The sequence below is a fragment of the Canis lupus genome, chromosome 34 (genome assembly GCF_011100685.1).
Source record: "Canis lupus familiaris isolate Mischka breed German Shepherd chromosome 34, alternate assembly UU_Cfam_GSD_1.0, whole genome shotgun sequence".
Classification (NCBI taxonomy): domain Eukaryota; kingdom Metazoa; phylum Chordata; class Mammalia; order Carnivora; family Canidae; genus Canis; species Canis lupus.
The window spans coordinates 11,665,569-11,682,514 of NC_049255.1; the positions used below are offsets into that span (position 1 = coordinate 11,665,569).

The window sequence follows — 16,946 nt, forward strand, 5'->3', positions numbered from 1 at the left end:
CTCTAGGGCCCTGTGCCCACCTGGTCTGTCCCTCCGGGCCCTTCCTCCCCCTGCCACCTATCCCCCCCACACCCCCGTCTTTCTGCCCACCTGCACCAGCCCAGGGCCTCGGCCCCTTCCTTCCATCTGGGCACCCAGGTAGCAGGCATTTCAGTAGCAAACTGGCCAGATGAAGTTGTCTCAGGGTCCCTGATCCTGGAGCATGGTGCGCCCCTTTTCCTGACCCCCACTTCAGGGTCTCAAGGGAACCAGAGGGCCAGGCTCTGGTCTCCAGGCAGGAAGGCTCCAGGCTCTGAATCTGGTTCGTGGTGCCATTCCCACAAACGGGCACAGTCCCCTCCTACAACTCAAAGCATGGCACAGGTTCAAGGCTAATTATTCATGTGAATAATATTTTAATAAAATTCAGAGTGAGAAAAGTCTGGGGAAAAAGTTTTAGTACTTACAAAGTTCTGTAACAAAGAGTAACATGTTCCTCAGAGACGTATATAAAACACAAACAGAATTTTAGCATCAGATAAGAGCAAAACCTGGCATTCCATGAGACACCCTGATTCTCAGCTACTTTACATTGTTCATGTGAATCTGCACTGGAGCCACGGGCAAGTGAGGGAAGGAACGACGCGACAGGCAGCACTACTGCACGACAGGCTGCACGACACCACCTGTTGCAGACGCCAAGGGGTGTGGCACCGGCCCCCAGACGCGGAGGCTGAACCTTTCCCTCAAACAGCACCAGCAGAGTATCGCGAAGAATGCTCTACCTGCAATTTTTGTCTCAAGTCTCAGGACACAGGAATAGGGTGTTCTTTATTCATGGGTCTGAAATGTTTGCGGTAAACAAAACAAGCTCGGGGCAGGAAGCAAAGGCTGCCTTCTGGCTTCAGTGAGGTGGGCATTTTTAATGCTATGATTACATTCTTCTTTAAGGAGGTAAGTTTTCTCTTTTGTTTCTTAAAACCTATGTTAACTGCCTTCTTCCAGCATTTGTCAGCATTTTGTGTCCAATCGACCAGACACAGAATGAAATGAGCACAAGACGGTTCTTTACAAGACAGAACTTAAGTGATCGTCTTTCAAAACAGTGAACACAACAGGCTGTTTGTCTTAAAAACACGTAAATAATAACACATGTCTGTGAACACTGCTCAGCCTTGTGGGCTTCTGGCCTGTACACCTGGGCCGAGTGTTGGGAGATTTCTGGGCAGTTGCTGCTGTGAGGAGTGACATCACTTCCAGTCGTGTACACAATTAGAAATCCTGGGGCCAGGAGCCCAGATCAAATGCAAGATGAGAGCTTCTTCCTCTCTTCAAACTGCTTGTCCACTGCCAGAGACAGGGCCTGGAGGAAGCCCTCAATGGTGACGGTGGGGGCCTAGAAGGAGATACGGGCACGTGGGCTGTGCCTGCCCTCGCCAGGGCCACTAGCAGCTGCAGGGGCACAGCCACAGCATGGGGCAGGCAGGGGGACTCCACCGTGCTATTTTGCATGGGTGCTCCGAGTGGGGCAGGGAGGGCTGGGGAGGGCCAGGGTGGGCCAGGGAGAGTCAGAGAGGGCCAGGGAGGGCCAGGGAGGGTCAGCGAGGGTCTGGGAGGGCCAGTATGGCTCTCAGTGAGCCACGGACGTGTGTGAGTTGCCAGCACCCCCTGGTCACCACAGAGGCAGCGAGCCATAAGCCTCCTCTTGCCCAGGAGCCCATCTCTTAAAAATGGAGAGAAATCAGGTCGATGGTGTCCCATGCGATGCCCAGCGAGGCCCTGCCCTGCCACACAGAGCAGTGGCAGGGAAGGCAGAGAGCCAGAGGCAGGGACGGCCGCGGAAGACTCACCTGGATGTACAGCGCGTGAGCCAGAAAAGGGAGTTTTCTCAGGACGCGGCCACTGAGGCCCTCACTCTTCCTGTGGGCAGAACCAGGTTTGGGGAACAGGTTCAAGCCGGGTTCCCTCATCTCTGAACGTTGTCCCCCCACCAGTGGATCTCGAAGGGGGCTGGTCTCCCCCAGTCCCCAGCTATGGCCCAAGGCGGGACGACATGCCACCTGCCTTGGAGCGCGCACATGACACCATAGGCACCGCCAGCGGCACAGCCCCCAGGTACCAGGCTGCTCCGAGTCTAGTACTTTTGCACAAGTGTCTGAATGCCCCTCCCGGCCCCTTGTCAATCAGTTTAAATCTCTTCAACAGATTTACCCAAAAAACAATGTTCATCAGGCTATCCCTTTGTTCAAAACCTTCCACAAGCCTCATGGCTTCAGAAAGTTCATGCTCCCTGGGCAGAACGCGGCCTGGGGACTGTGGCTACCTCATCTCTGCAGCATGACCCAGCTAAGGTCCCCTTGCACACAGGGCACCTGGTCCCCTTGCACACAGGTCACCTCATCTCTGTAGCATGACCCAGCTGAGGTCCCCTTGCCACCCCATCTCTCTCCAGTTTATCACAGTTCTGTCCTTTGAGGCTCTGCTCCATCTCCCTGCCTTCCCTCCTCATGCCCTCAATCACCCAAGCCATCTGGGAGGCTGACAGCACTGTAGTCGTGGGCCCCCACACACGTGCAGCCCCCCCCCCCTCGAGGCTCAGTGCAGAGCACGTCCCTCCTGACAGCCAGGGCTCTGGGTGTGCTCTCTCCTTCCCCTCCCAAAGCACCAAGCACAGGACGCTGCAGTTCTTTACTCCGCTTGCTCAAACAGAAGCTTCCCATGTTTTCTTCTTGACAGTTTGTACACATTTTACAAATACCATTTTAGAAACCATTGAGATGTCGAGAGCCTTGATTTGAATGTCTACCTTTACAGACAGAAGCACCGTGCTGTTTCCAAGGTTTGAAAGCCGCCTGTGGGAGGGCAGCTGACACTCTGGCCCAGGAACCCGAGACCGCGGTGGTCAAGGGCCCTTGACACGTACAGGACAGAGGCCTCAGGATTCAACTCCCTGCCCCTGGACAGCAAACTGCCACCTCAGGCTGCTACAGCCAGCTACGCCCTGCCCATCACCACAACGGAGGCACTTTTCTTGGTGCAACGAAGTCAATTCATACCTTGAAATTTCACTCAGGAGAAGGCTCAACTTCGACACGTTGTTTTCAATGAAGCCAATCATCTCCAGCTCCCGGAGGGTCAGCAGCTGCTGGCGAGGGTATATGATCTGACACTGGAGACAGAGACAGGGCATTACGGCAGGCTCGGCAGGGCAGAGTGTGCCCTCCCTGTCAGCCACGGGGACGGCACCCAGGGAGCAGGCGACCACATGCCATCCCATGGCAGTGCGGGCGCAGCCACACCAGCTGCCGGCCGCTCCCCTCTTGCTCATATGCACACCCCCACTCCTTCCAAGACAGGGAAAACCACGCCTCAGGGAGCAGCAGCCCACCCTCTTCTGTGCCTTTGGTCAGGAGGTGTCTTGACTGCATTGTCATGGCAGGGAGGGATTTGGGGGGCCCAGGCCTGCCTGGTCCTGGCTTCAGTGCTACACCTTAGCCCAGGAGAGCAGAGCTGGCCCAGGAGCCAGGACCTGGCCTGAGCTGGCCTTTCTAGGACAGTCTCCATGCATAATTTTTATGATCAGACTGTTGTGTGGTCCAATGGTGCAGCCTGACCCTGGACTTGGGCCCCTGAATTCCCGCCCAGGCTAAACGCATCAGGGTGCCCAGTGACCACTGTGGAATGACTCCTCACGTGAACTCTTTTTGGAGGGTTGGTGAAGACTGTGGGTAAATTTAAGAAACATGGTTTGTGTTAGGAGTGTTTTCTTTCTTTCCTTTCTTTCCTTTCTTTCCCTTCCTTCCTTCCTTCCTTCCTTCCTTCCTTCCTTCCTTCCTTCCTTCCTCCCTTCCTTCCTTCTCTTTCTTTTCCTTCCTTCCTTCCTTCCTTCCTTCCTTCCTTCCTTCCTTCCTTCCTTCCTTCCTTCCTTCCTTCCTTCCATTTTTATTTATTTATTATTCATGAGAGACACAGAGACACAGGCAGAGACACAGGAAGAGAGAGAAGCAGCCTCCATACAGGGAGCCCGATGTGGGACTCCATCCCGGGACTCCAGGATCATACGCCCTAGACCGAAGGCAGACGCTCAACCACTGAGCCACCCAGGCATTCCTTGTTCTCCTCTTTCTAAAGTGACAGTCCCTCAGGCCCCCTGCAGCCTTCCTGGGACCCCCCCCCCCCCCCCCCCCGGCGACACAGGCCATCCAGGCACACGAGAACTGCTGGCTCCTGACACAGTGGGCCAGTCTCAGGTGACAGCCTTCAGGAGCAGCCAAATCTGCACTAGGCCACCAGAATGTCTTCATTCCCTGTAAACCATCTAAAGAACCACCCCTGCCCCACATGCTCAGCTCCTAGAAAAGTCTATACGTTTGTCTAAGCCTTAGAGCATCTCCTGGATGCACAGCCTCCATGCCCTTGTGACTGCCAGCAGGATCTCACCATGCCGACTTCCCGACAGCGACACTTTCTGAAGTTTACCAAGGACCTCAAATCACAGCTCCATAGGGCACCTCCCTTTCTCTCTGCCACAGAAAAGGTGGGATGCACACACCACGACCAGTTCTCCCATGCCCACCATGGGTGACGTCATCGTTGCTGGGGGCATTGGGGCCCCAGCTCCGTGGTGCCAGGCGGGGTTCCTCCATGCGCCATGACCTCCGGTCAGGCTGACGTCCCCGAGCGCCGTGACCTCCGGTCAGGCTGACGTCCCCGAGCGCCGTGACCTCCGGTCAGGCTGACCTCCCTGAGCGCCGTGACCTCCGGTCAGGCTGACTTTCCTGAGCACCGTGACCTCCGGTCAGGCTGACCTCCCCGAGCGCCGTGACCTCCGGTCAGGCTGACCTCCCCAAGCGCCGTGACCTCCGGTCAGGCTGACCTCCCCAAGCGCCATGACCTCTGGTCAGGCTGACCTCCCGTGCACTGTGACCTCTGGTCAGGCTGACATCCCTGAGCACCGTGACCTCCAGTCAGGCTGACCTCTCCGTATGCTGTGACCTCCAGTCAGGATCCCTGTGAACTGTGACCTCCAGTCAGGCTGACGTCCCCGTGGGCCATGACCTCTGATCAGGTTGACTTCCCCGAGCACCGTGACCTCCAGTCAGGCTGACCTCCCCGTGTGCTATGACCTCCAATCAGGATCCCTGTGAACTGTGACCTCTAGTCAGGCTGACTTAATGAATCAGTGGCCACAATTTCAAATATCAACTCAACCTGCAAGTCATATCTGCAGTTTTCAACCTAAGAGGGTTAACGTCATGATCAGATAACTAACTCCGTGTTGGAAGATCTATTCTGAGCTATGTTAGGGAACAAACAGAACAGAACACCAGAAATCCACTGCTAAAAGAATGAAAGGACAGCCAGTACCTTCATCAGTTCTTCCAAACAGGAGAGGTAGATTTTGAAAATGGCTGCTGCAGAGGGTGGCCCGATGTATTGCCTGATGTCAGCCCTGTCCACAAAGGCCACGTCAATCCTCTCCGTGATGTTAGAAGTAGTCAGAATCACCACGTTGCAGTGCCTGGAGGCAGAGGACGTGCCAGTCACCAGGTGCCTCCATGACTCCCTCACACCCCCTGCTCCTGGAGGTCCCAGTGTTCAGCCAGCGTTCCAGCAGGCTGCACTCCATGTCCCGACACCAGCCCATATGGCCTTCCGAGGCTCATGCCTGAGCACCTGCCGGACTCCGACTTCCACCAGGCTCTCTTGACGGCGACACAGGACACCAAGCAGATCCTCTACTCCTCTGCCTTCTGGAAAGTTCTCCTAGGTACCAGCGCGCCCCCCCCCCCCCCAACCTTAACTGTCCTTCTCCTCCCTCAGCCACAGCGCGGCCCAGCTCTCACCTGTGTGCAGAGCCCTGACCACCCCATCAACCTGCCCAGTAACTGCTCTAAACACGTTCTCATGACCTCCACATGTCATGAAGCAGACTATTTATCCTAGGTACCAGCTCCTTCCCCTCTAGCTCTGAAGCTGCGCGAAAAGGCACCTTTGTCTAGTCTGCTCACTGATGTGGGCCAGCACAGAGCAGGTATAAGACAGTGGCGGAGGCTCGCGGGCGGTGGACGCCGCAGGGTCCCCTGGGGCCAGAGGGCCAGCTTTAGCTGCTGGATGCATAACGCAGGGTGAGCAGGGGTGAACCAGTGAGGGTGGGGGCAGGGAGTGCTTGGATCCTAGGAGCCCAGGAGTCAGACCCACACGAAGGCTGGCTGGGAAGAGTCACCCCGAGGGACCTGAAGTAAAGGGGACAGGAAGGTGCACAAGACCGGACGCCCACGTGTCACCATCCCCTCTGGAGCCTACCCTACAAGGTCCCAGGGGCGTGGGGCCCCACCTATTGGCTCGAGTAGTGGTACCCCACAAGGCCATCCATGCCCTGGGAGCCCTGGATGTGGGGGTTTCAGTGCTGAATGAGTGCACCTGACCTGGCCCAAGAAGACCACAGGCCTCTGAAGGCTGAGCGACAGAAGAGGGTAGAAGGCCAGGCATGGGCTGCCCAGGCCGCCTGAAGAGAGGAGAGGCCAGCGGCAGAAACTGAGGTGGCCTGGAGAGTGGAGGCAGGAGAGGTTTGCTGGGGTCAGATGCTGTCGCCAACTCCTTGGAGAGCAATGGCCCTCAGGTGAAGGAGGCGGGGGTGGAAGCCAGATGGGGACAGGGCAGGAGGTACGGGTGGGCCCGTACCTCACACAAGTGGCCTCGCAGCCCACCCCAACAGCCGATAGCAGTATCTTAGGCAACCAGAGCCTCTCTGTGGTGAAACTTCCCCGAAGGCCTGGAGCAAAGAGCCCTTAGTACAGCTCAGTTCCTTGCAAGTCCACACGTAGCAAGCTGGCTCCTGAGTGCCACTCTGGAGGGCAGGGCCCCAACCCAGCTGTGACCACCTTTTACACTCAAGCTTCGCTTTATGTTTTTAGTAGTTTAGTACAAGTACTTAATTCCTAAGCTCTGCATGTAACAGATACACTACCTCACATGGGCGTAGACAGAACCAATACTCAGCAGCAGCAACCCCATCTCCATAAACAGGAGGCAGAGTTAAGACCTAGGGGTGTGCAGGCCCCTCACACTCTGCCTTGGCTCCTCATGTGCCGCCACCACATCACCATTACCTCTTAATCTGATCGATCTGGGTCAAGACGGCGTTGACCACGCGAATGGCATCTGAAGGCTCGGTGCCTGCTCTGCAAGCATTGCGGGCGGCCGTGAGGCTCTCCACCTGTGGGGACGGGACAAAAGGTTCCCCTGGGACGTTGCCCCAAGAACATCAACTGAGCAAGTGAGGAACAGGTGCATGCACGTGTAAGCTTGCCATGCTGGGAGCGCCCTGCGTAGGACGCCCAGGAGGAGCGGGCTGCGTGATTGCAATGCCGGATGGAGGCCAGGCTCAGCCAGTGCTTGGATTTGCATCAGTCCCAGGTGTGATGTCCAGACATGCTTACCTCATCAATCAGCACAAATACCAGGGCATCTTTGTCATCAATTAAGTCCTGAATCTTCTGGAACATCTTTGTTACCAGCTTGCCACTCTGGAACCGAAATGATCCTTCAGTGTTGACTTGCACTTTCGAATCCGTGGTCCCTACCCAGCTCGGGTCGGAGCCAGGGGGCCCCACAAGCCCACTGTCTCCTGAGGGCCCCTTGGAGAAATCCCTAAATCCCAGAAGGTGGGGCCACATGGGAGAAGGCCGACCCACATGCCAGCTTGTCCTGCTCCATGTGCCAGGGCAGCGAGTCTGGACCCACACTGGCTCAGCTCCGGGCCACTTGGCATGAGCGCCTCACACCTCAGTGCACTTCCTCCTTCTCTTTACACACCGTCCCCATGACCGGGAACAAGATGGGTCATGGATGCAAACATATAAGCTGGTGGGTGCACACCTTACAGGGGCTCCCCATACTGGCTCACCACCCCAGAGGGATCTTCTGACACAGGCACCTGCGTAGAGCTCTCCTGGGTGAGGGGCCCCTACAACATCACCCTGGCTGAGCCCCGAGGGCATGCTCAGCTGAGGATGTGACCCTTGCTAGAATGTGGGTCCCCTCCCTAAGCTGAGGATCTGCCCCACCCAAAGGTCTGGATGTGACCAGCAGAGGGTCCTCTCAAGTCTCACACTATTTCCAAGTTACTGCTTAGTTCCGGGACTTCTCTCTGACCCTTAAGTCAGCCCCACTGTCATGTGTTACCATTTCTAATGCTCCTGGTAAAGGAAGTTTGCCTACTACGTGGGACCTTTTCAACTACGTGGTCAGCAATCCTGAGAAGTAGAAGTGATGCCAATACTTACTTCTGAAAACCACTTAGAAAAGAGGCTGTGGCTGTTTATTTCAATTAGTTGGCCATACTGGTACCTGGGAAGATAAAACAAAGTTAAGACAATCGGTCTATAAATCATTCCTATGGCACCTCCAGTGGCAACCACTCCTTCTTTCACACTGCCCACTAACTGGTTATATCACCAGCTACCAACCAGGCTGGAAGTAATCATGAATCACCTCAAGATAATACTAACGAGGGCTCCAATAATTATGAAAACTTAATGACATACGGTCGGTGGTTCTGGTTGAAGCAAACAAAGTGTTTTGAATTGAATAACAGCTTCATTTGAATCAAAGCAAGAGTAAAATCTCCCCTACTTCTAACCTACTCACAGTTTACACCCCTAGTGTTATAAGAAGCCAAACAAAACATCATCAGAAGTTGTTTGCTGGAGCTGAATAAGCTTTCCTTCTTCTGTAAAACCAAAATGAGCGTGACAATCTGTTTCCTAACACAGAATCACTGCCTGAGCCCTGGGGTGCCCAGACGCTCCAAAGTGAATGTCATAGTGACGTTCCACATACTGACTGTAATCTAGTGCTGACCCTCTTTGCACACTGGAGGTGGCCGAGACCTGCATGGGCTTAGTTCTAACTAAAATCAAACAGGGTGAGACTGAGGCAGAAGGGAAGCTAAGCCAGGTCCCCTGCACCTTGAAAGTCCACACGAGAAAAATAATCACTTCCAAATCACTTCTTTTCTGTTTACAAAAGAGGAAAGAGAGAAACAACCTAACGATATAAAGATGGCCTGAATGTTAATGTTTAATTCTAAAGCATTTTGATAAGAAAAGCAACAAAGGCTAAGGTTTATTCTTACAATTTATAAGCCACAAAATAAATGCATATTTCTAGATGGTTGTACAGATGTATTTATTAGTAACATCCTTAGTCTCTGGTGTTTTAGGAAACAGCCCCAAGAGATCTTGAAAACATGGGTGCATTTCAATAAGTCAAGATGAAAACCAAGTTGTTAAACATAGAATAAACAGTAGAAATAGAGCAATTTCCCTACATAAAAATACTTAAATCCTTTAAAAGAAGTAAAATAGATTAATTTAAAGTACACCTCATAGGATTCCCTCTTCTAAAGTCATACTGGAGCAATAAGTATCAGATTAACTCTCCAAATTAATCAACCAGAGAACAAGAGACAAAACTGCAACAGCATATGTGAAGGGACTGGACAGCAGACATGAAGGACTGTTAACCCACACGGGACTGAGGGAGCCCAACAACTGCTCTGGCTCTCTGCCTGCAGCACCTTCCAACCACAACCCTGGAGGGGACCCAAGAAGTGCGCAGCCGCTGGGTGGACTTGGACACACAGGCCTGAGTTCCAGAAGCCTGAAGCAGCTGGGGTCTGCAGAGCAGAGTTGAAGAAGGGGCGCAGATAAGCAGGACTAAAACTCTAGGAATCATCACGGGGTCCCTCTGGGTCTTTTCTGAACACTAGACTATGCTTCAAAGGGGAAATCCCATGAGGCCGGAGAGCCGAGAGCCACACAGTTCCAGGCATTCGCAGCTGGGACGTTCACGTTCCCAATGGCCCCAGTGGACAGTACCTGCTATCACTCAGGGTGCCAGGCTGAGACCCCGGAAGGGCCTCGGTTCAACATTCGGTCTAGAGCTCTCTCCAACAAAGCTTAAAAACAAACCTTAAGAGGATCACACCAAATCACAAGTAACTGAAATACTCGCTAGAACAAAACCCAACAAAAACAATGCTTGCCTTTAATCAAAACTTACCCTATAGGACAAGAAGCAGAAATTGACCCCAAAGCAAGAGAAACAACCGTCAATCAAGAGACTCAGAACTGACAACAACGATGGAATTAGTAGAGAATGAAGTCAAAATGCCAGTGCTTGAGCATTTTAGCAAGAGCACAATGAGAGACCTGAGAGGCATAAAAGGAACCAAGCAGAGCCTCCAGAAAAGAAAAACACCATCAGAAATGAAGATGTCACTGTATGGAATTAAAAGCAGATTAGATATTTTAGAAAATGACCCAAAATGGAACACATAAAATTCTAAAAGCCCATTAAGACAAAATAGCACCTAAGTGGCCATGGGACAATATTAGGCGATTGAACGTGTGAATAAATGGGTTCCTAGAAAATGGGGGGTAGTTGAAAAAACGAGCACAGGGTACCTAAGCACAACGATGGAGAAACAGACCCACTCTGAGAGGCTGGCCACTCCTCTCCCAGGTGACAGAGCAGTGCTGTCAGCAAGAGCAGTATGCATCCCAAGCTGCCGCTGAGTTCCATCCCTGAGAGCAGACACCGTGTCCTGACGTGTATGGGACAGTCACCAGAAAGACCACATACTTGAAGTAAAGCCAGCACCATCAATTTAAAATGACTGAGAAGGGTCTCAGGGCACTGCTGAGTACAGAGGCATTAGTTAACCTGCCTGAAAGAGAGGGATTTCGTGTGGGTCAAGGGACATCAATGAAAAAATAAAAACCCCTCTGTGCCACAGAGAAACAGGCAATCTTGTTCAGCTCTCCGTTCTCGAATTACCACGTTACCTGCTTGAAAGCCTAATGGTCAGTTTCTGGGCTAATGCTTTACACAGGGATGTTTTTCCAGTTCCCGGAGGACCTGCAACAAAACCCAAGCAAATGTTAAGTCAGCTCTGCAACAGGTTTCTTGAAATAACAGTAGTTGCATTACCCGCAGCAGACAAAATGGGGAGCAGCGCTCAATGCTACGAATGCTATCACCCCAAGTACTGCTCGCTGACTCACAAAGAAGTCTGCCAGCAGGGTGAATGTCACAAAATGTCAACAACAGGCTTCACGAGTCTTTTCCATTTCTTCCTAGTTTGAACTCAGCTTGTGTCTCTGGTCTTAGCTTCCAAGACCCCAACACCACACTGCTTCCTGGCACGTGGGTCTCCTCAGCATCCCAAGCAAGCACTACATTTCCTGGTCGCTGTCTTCACTGACACCATCCTTGTCCCGGTCCTCTATAAAATCCGCTCACTGAGGCACCTTGCGAAAGGTCAAGTGTATCTCGTGGCAATCATTTCACTGAGGCCCACACTCAACCACAACCATGGCCAGGCAAGGGCCCCCCCATTCCCACAGCTTCTTCCCTATGTGCCACTTAGCATGGGGCCTTCTACCAATGTAGAAGAACAAATGCATCTGTCAGGTAACGCAGAGACATTCAACTCTGATTTTCTGCACACGGTCTTGATAATTAAAAAAACAAAACAAAATAAAAACACATAATTCTAAAGAGAAAATGAGCTCTTTCACTAATTAGAATACCTGTGGATCACCAACTCAGAACTAGTAGGACTGAGAATAGCACTAGTAGTGCTGAGAATATCTGCTGCTTAAGACACTTTAAGATGGCACAGCAACCTATAACCTTAACTGGTGGAAGAAGCTAATTACTTTGCACCCCACCTCACTATCATTTGAGTATTCTCTGGATTCCTTTCAAACTACTGACATCAAGAAAAAACCCAGTGTCTTCCTCAGAGAAGATTCAGACAGAATTTCAGTAAAGTATGGTTGTTGTGGTTTACGGTCACAAAGTGAAGCTCTAAGGATACTGCAAAGAAACACAAGGCAACTTCTACCCTAAGGTTCGTATGATCACTTGGGGGAATTAGGCAGTTATTTGAAAAGTTTGATAATAACATAGGAAAGTCCCAAGGCAGTGGGTGGCCACCAAGTGAAGGGTCAAGTAGCAGATGCCCCGAGTAATGTGAGCTAGATTGGCTCCTCAGGGAAGGTACATTCTAGGACAACTCTGGCTGCATCAAAAAACAGAATGGTAAATCCTCAAAGAAGTCAATGGGACAAATAAAAAAGCCCGATTTCACAGTTTATCTTGTTATATAAGTGACACCCCACACGCTTTACCGTGCAGCAGCACTACCCGGTTCCAGGCAATGAGATTGCTGTCGACATTCTTGTCTGAGAACAGTAAAGTTGTCATCACGTAGTCGAGGAGCTGAGTGAAGAAAGGTAAAATGCAGTCAAAGCTGCAGACAGGGTAGAGAATTCCCACCAGAGGTGCTGCTAGAGCTCATGCCCAAGGAGGGCAGATGGGCACCCGGCCACCCCTCAGAGGCTGCCAGCACCACTGCATGCAGATGCCTCACAGGCTCTCGGTTTAGAAGAAACTCAAAACAGGAGGATAGGCTGGCTGCTACTATTGTAAGCACAAAGGACAAATGCGAAGGTCACTTTGACTAAAAATGATGATACAGAATGACGAGATTTATCAAGTGATGAGTAAGCTCCCACCTCGGGGACAACAGAGCAGTGGGTAAGCCACAGCATGTGTGCTCAGGACACTAGCCAGGACTCTGTGTCTGGGGGGCTGGGCCTCCAGTGTCCCCACAGCCTACAGAAGGACTCCTCCCCTTGAAGGGGGCTCAGAGGAGCTGGTGCTCACTTGGGCCTGCCCACCTGCTCTGTCTGCCCCCAGCCCTGCCTTCCCAGTCCCTGTGGGTTCTTAAGAGCACCATCAATGAAAGCTGTCTTCATATTGGGCACCTTCCCCTTTCTCCCCGAGACTGACTCTGCTGGGGGACAACCCAAGGACAGATACGCAGGACATGGGCTGTAGGTGGACCTAAGTTCCCAAAGCCTATTGGAGTCAAGGGGTTACAAGATGTTGAAGAGCAATACAATGTTGATCCCACTTTAAACAACCGGCCTTCTTGGAAAATAGCACAGCAACTTACATGAGATTTGACTTCCACATCATATACCAGGCTGTCCCAAAGCCCATGGAATTCAGCTGGGAGAGAATAAAACAAAAACCTAATTTTAGGAAAGGAGGCATTACACTGACCTATGAGGTCTGCTCTGAGCCATGGATGCTCTCCATGGCTCCATGTGTGGCTGGCTGAGATTCTTACTATAAGAAAGTTAAACTTTTGAACTTTTCTTAAAATTTCAATTCTTCTTAAAACTGAAGTTGTTGCTTTTTTTTTTTTTTTTAAAGGTTTTATTTATTTATTCATGAGAGACACACACAGAGAGAGGCAGAGACACAGGCAGAAGAAGAAGTAGGCTCCATGCAGGGAGCCCAATGTGGGACTCCATCCCGGGTCTCTAGGATCACACCCTGGGTTGAAGGCGGCGCTAAACCGCTGAGCCACCTGGGCTGCCCAAAACTAAAGATGTTAAATAACTGCCAGTCACATAACTTTTGACAGATAATTCAATAGAATAGTTATTTTCTTGTCATGTTACCACACACAATTGTCTTTTGTGGACCTGCACTCTGCCAGGAGCGCAGACCCTGGCCCATGACCACTCTCCCTGCTAGCCAGCACAGGGGCAGGGCAGCGGCCGGTCTAGTCCAGCTGTTAGGACTTCAGACATAAACTCCAAGGAGGGAATTAACCCCAGGACTCCACCTGCTAGAACTATGGCAAAGTCCACAGAGAAGCACAGAGAAGGCAGGAGCAAAGAGTGGCTCAGCAGGTGACCAACTGGGCAGAAAAGGAACACCTCCAGATTCTCAATCCACACCAGCTCAGAGGGACCTGCCTGAGGGGATACAGTTTCACAGTGGAGACCTCTCCTCTCCTCTATGTGACATGTTTTCCATCTTTAAGAAATAAGACATCCCAAAAGCCTAGGGATGAATACAGTCCCCTCAGCTAACAACTTGGGAGAGTCACATGCCGGCATCTGATGTTGTGTCCCTGGGTGTGGCCCGCCCACCATCACTGTCCCGCACCTGCAGGCAGGACCCAGTGACTTGCCGCAGTGATGTTCTCGGTTTCCTCCTCTAGAGTCTCGCTGCTGGGGCCACCCTCATTCAGCTGGAAGACGTGCAGTGCAATTGTGCAAGCACCCAGATCAATGGGCTGTGGTGAGAAAAGAGATCAAATAAATCCATGCAAACTGAAAATAACTCACTTCCTAATTCTACTCATCAAAATTAGATGGTAATTTCCAAAAACAAAGATCAAACGTGCAGAATATCAAAAAACAGTTTTTAGATCAGGAAGAGAAGCTTTTATGTTCAAATTTAGGATTACCTAATTTTAAATTGTTTCTCCCCGCCCCTTTTGTTCAAGAAAGCCCTTAATTATTCTTTGTAATCATGAAAGTTTCACATAAACCTGAAAATAGGTGGAAAAATACAAAAAACACAGAATGAAGAATGCCAAAGGCCTCCACATCCGCCTCACCCATGCTCTGGTCTATGACACAGCCACACGTATTTGACCAAAATACATCTGACTGCAGATTTCTAAGTGTGCCTTTCCCCCTCGGTAGAGCTTGGAAACATTTCTGTCAGTAGACGGGAATCTGACCAGTGCTTTTTCCTAGCAATTCCACATTGGGTGTGGATGTATCATTTGCCTAGCCAACCTCTGACTGATGAACAATTATTTCAAATAGAACTATTCTTAACAACATATATAAGTCGTTCACGTATCTCTACAAAACCACGCACTTGTCATCAAGACAATTCCTCTAGCTGAACCTGCAGGGTCAAAGATGAGAACATTAACATGGTTACTAGCTCCAGTTAGGCTGTTAAGCTGTCCTTCCTCCACACTGTGGAAAGCTCATCAGGTTCCTTCTGGCTAGCCAAAATCTAGGATGACGGATAAAACTGACATAGCCACAAACGTTAGTCCCAGCATACAGATGGGGAGGTCCACCTTGCAAGCAAAATCTCAGTGCCAAGCCAATCCTACAAACTGATTCTTTACGAGACGTGAACCACACAAACATAGGTGCTGCATCTTCCCATCTTTGGGTTGTCTTCATAGTGACAGAAAGGCCCCACAGCATCTACCCTCTCATGCAAAGATGGTGAGTGAGTAGTCCACACTGGACTAAATGAGGACCTTCTAGAAGGAAAGCCCACTTCCTCTCTGCAGCCCCCACGCCTCCTATGGTCCTGTGCCCAGTGAGCACACCAGACCCCCACTGATCACAAGAACAGGGAGTGGGCCGGGGCGGGGGTCTCATCAGCACAGCCCACCACCCCACTGTGCGGCATCCAAAGAGGAAGGCCACATCCACTTCAGTACCTGGCTCTTTACAGAGCCGTGCTCCTCTTAAAAGCCAACAGATAAACCTGCCAGTTTCTGACAACACATCACCAAAGAAGCAAGCAAATATTTGTGATACTTTGTTGGTTTTTTTTTTCCTTTTTAAAAGTAAATTCTACATCTAATGTGGAGCCTGAACTGCTGAACCTAAGGCCAAGGTTACATGCTCCCCAGACTGAGCCAGCCAGGTGCCCTTGTGATGCTGACTCTATATTCAGCTGGGGATGAGGGATTCCTCTTCATGGTGAACCAATTACCTGTGGGTCTTTCACCTTTAACTCTGTGTCGACAATAGACACTGACTGCACGTTTCTGGCCAGAAAAGGATCATCGAACTCATTCCACTTGTAGTCCCCAAACACAATATTATGTCTGTTGAGTAGCTTTCTTACACTCAGCTTAATGTCTTCTTTTTTTGCAGTGCTGGGAAAACAAAGGAGACAGGAGGATAAGGGCTCAGCTTACTAGACTGTGAGAGTAAGCCTACAAGTGAGGCCACTGCAGATGGCACAGCTCTTGCCTACGGATCCACCTGCACCTGACTTGCAGCTACAGGGAGTGCTTGGAGGATGATCCAGGACCTGTATGCTCTCCTTCAGGAGAAAGGGGTGGCAGCAGTGCTTTCTGCTATACCAGTGGCCCGGAGAGTGGGTCAGCACACCCACAGTGCTAGGGACCAGGCTGGGAAGGTGGGTCAGCAGGTCCAGGTGCTGGGGACCCGGCCGAGAGAGTGGGTCAGCACATCCAGGTGCTGGAGACCAGGCGGGGAGGGTGGGTCAGCACGTCCGGGTGCTGGGGACCAGGCGGGGAGGGTGGGTCAGCAGGTCCGGGTGCTGGGGACCAGGCCGGGAGGGTGGGTCAGCACGTCCGGGTGCTGGGGACCAGGCAGTGCACAGCCAGTGCTCAGGAAGGGCCGGCTCTGACCGCTACAGTGAAAGAGCAAACCTCCCAGCGCGTCGGGAAGCCTTTTGCCAGGAGCCCCGGGGGTGTGGTTCATTGGAGAGAAGCCCAGCTTGCAGCGAATCTCAGGACCCTTGGGGACCCCGGCTGGCCCTGGGACCCAGATCCCCCCGCTCTGCGACCCTCGGAGCCCGGGAGCGTCCCAGGGGGCGCAAGCAGCTCGGGAAGGGCGGCTCCTGCTCCCAGGCCCAGACCCATCTCCCGGGGCAGGCCCCGCGCTCCCTCCGGAGCCGCAGCCCGTCCTCTCTCGCGCCGTGCGAGCGCCCGCACGAGTCAGGGCCGGGGTCCGGGTCCGGATCCGGGTCCGGGTCCCGGGTCGGGGCCGGGGTCGGGCTGGGGCTCACCTGCAGCTGCGCTGGTGCACCTCCACATGCACGGTCGGCGCCTCGGCCACGCAAGGCAGCGCCTGCTTCAGGTCGCCCACCGCCTCGTCCATGGCGCCGCCGCCCTGAGCAGCGGGGGCCCGGCCGGAGCGTGGCCGTCGCCGCCTCGCGCCCTGCAGCGCCACCGCCACCAGCACCCCCGCCGCCGCCGCTCCCGCCGCCCGCCCGCGCTTGAAAGTGCCGCGCGCCGACCCCTGACCCGGAAGCGCTAGGCGCCGGCAGGGCGGGGAGGGCCGACTTCCGGCCGCGGC

General features: G+C 52.5%; 1 protein-coding gene across 1 annotated transcript; it reads right to left on the minus strand.

The window, feature by feature from the left end:
* Positions 1 to 378: 378 nt before the first annotated feature.
* TRIP13 (thyroid hormone receptor interactor 13) lies at positions 379 to 16,841 on the minus strand. The gene is given in 13 exon segments (NM_001313869.1): positions 379 to 1,375; positions 1,830 to 1,899; positions 3,036 to 3,148; positions 5,347 to 5,500; positions 7,092 to 7,198; positions 7,422 to 7,508; positions 8,268 to 8,331; positions 10,833 to 10,905; positions 12,183 to 12,273; positions 13,013 to 13,068; positions 14,020 to 14,149; positions 15,610 to 15,775; positions 16,657 to 16,841. Coding segments are annotated over 13 exon segments (1,299 nt in total). The 5' UTR covers positions 16,749 to 16,841; the 3' UTR covers positions 379 to 1,279.
* Positions 16,842 to 16,946: the final 105 nt, after the last annotated feature.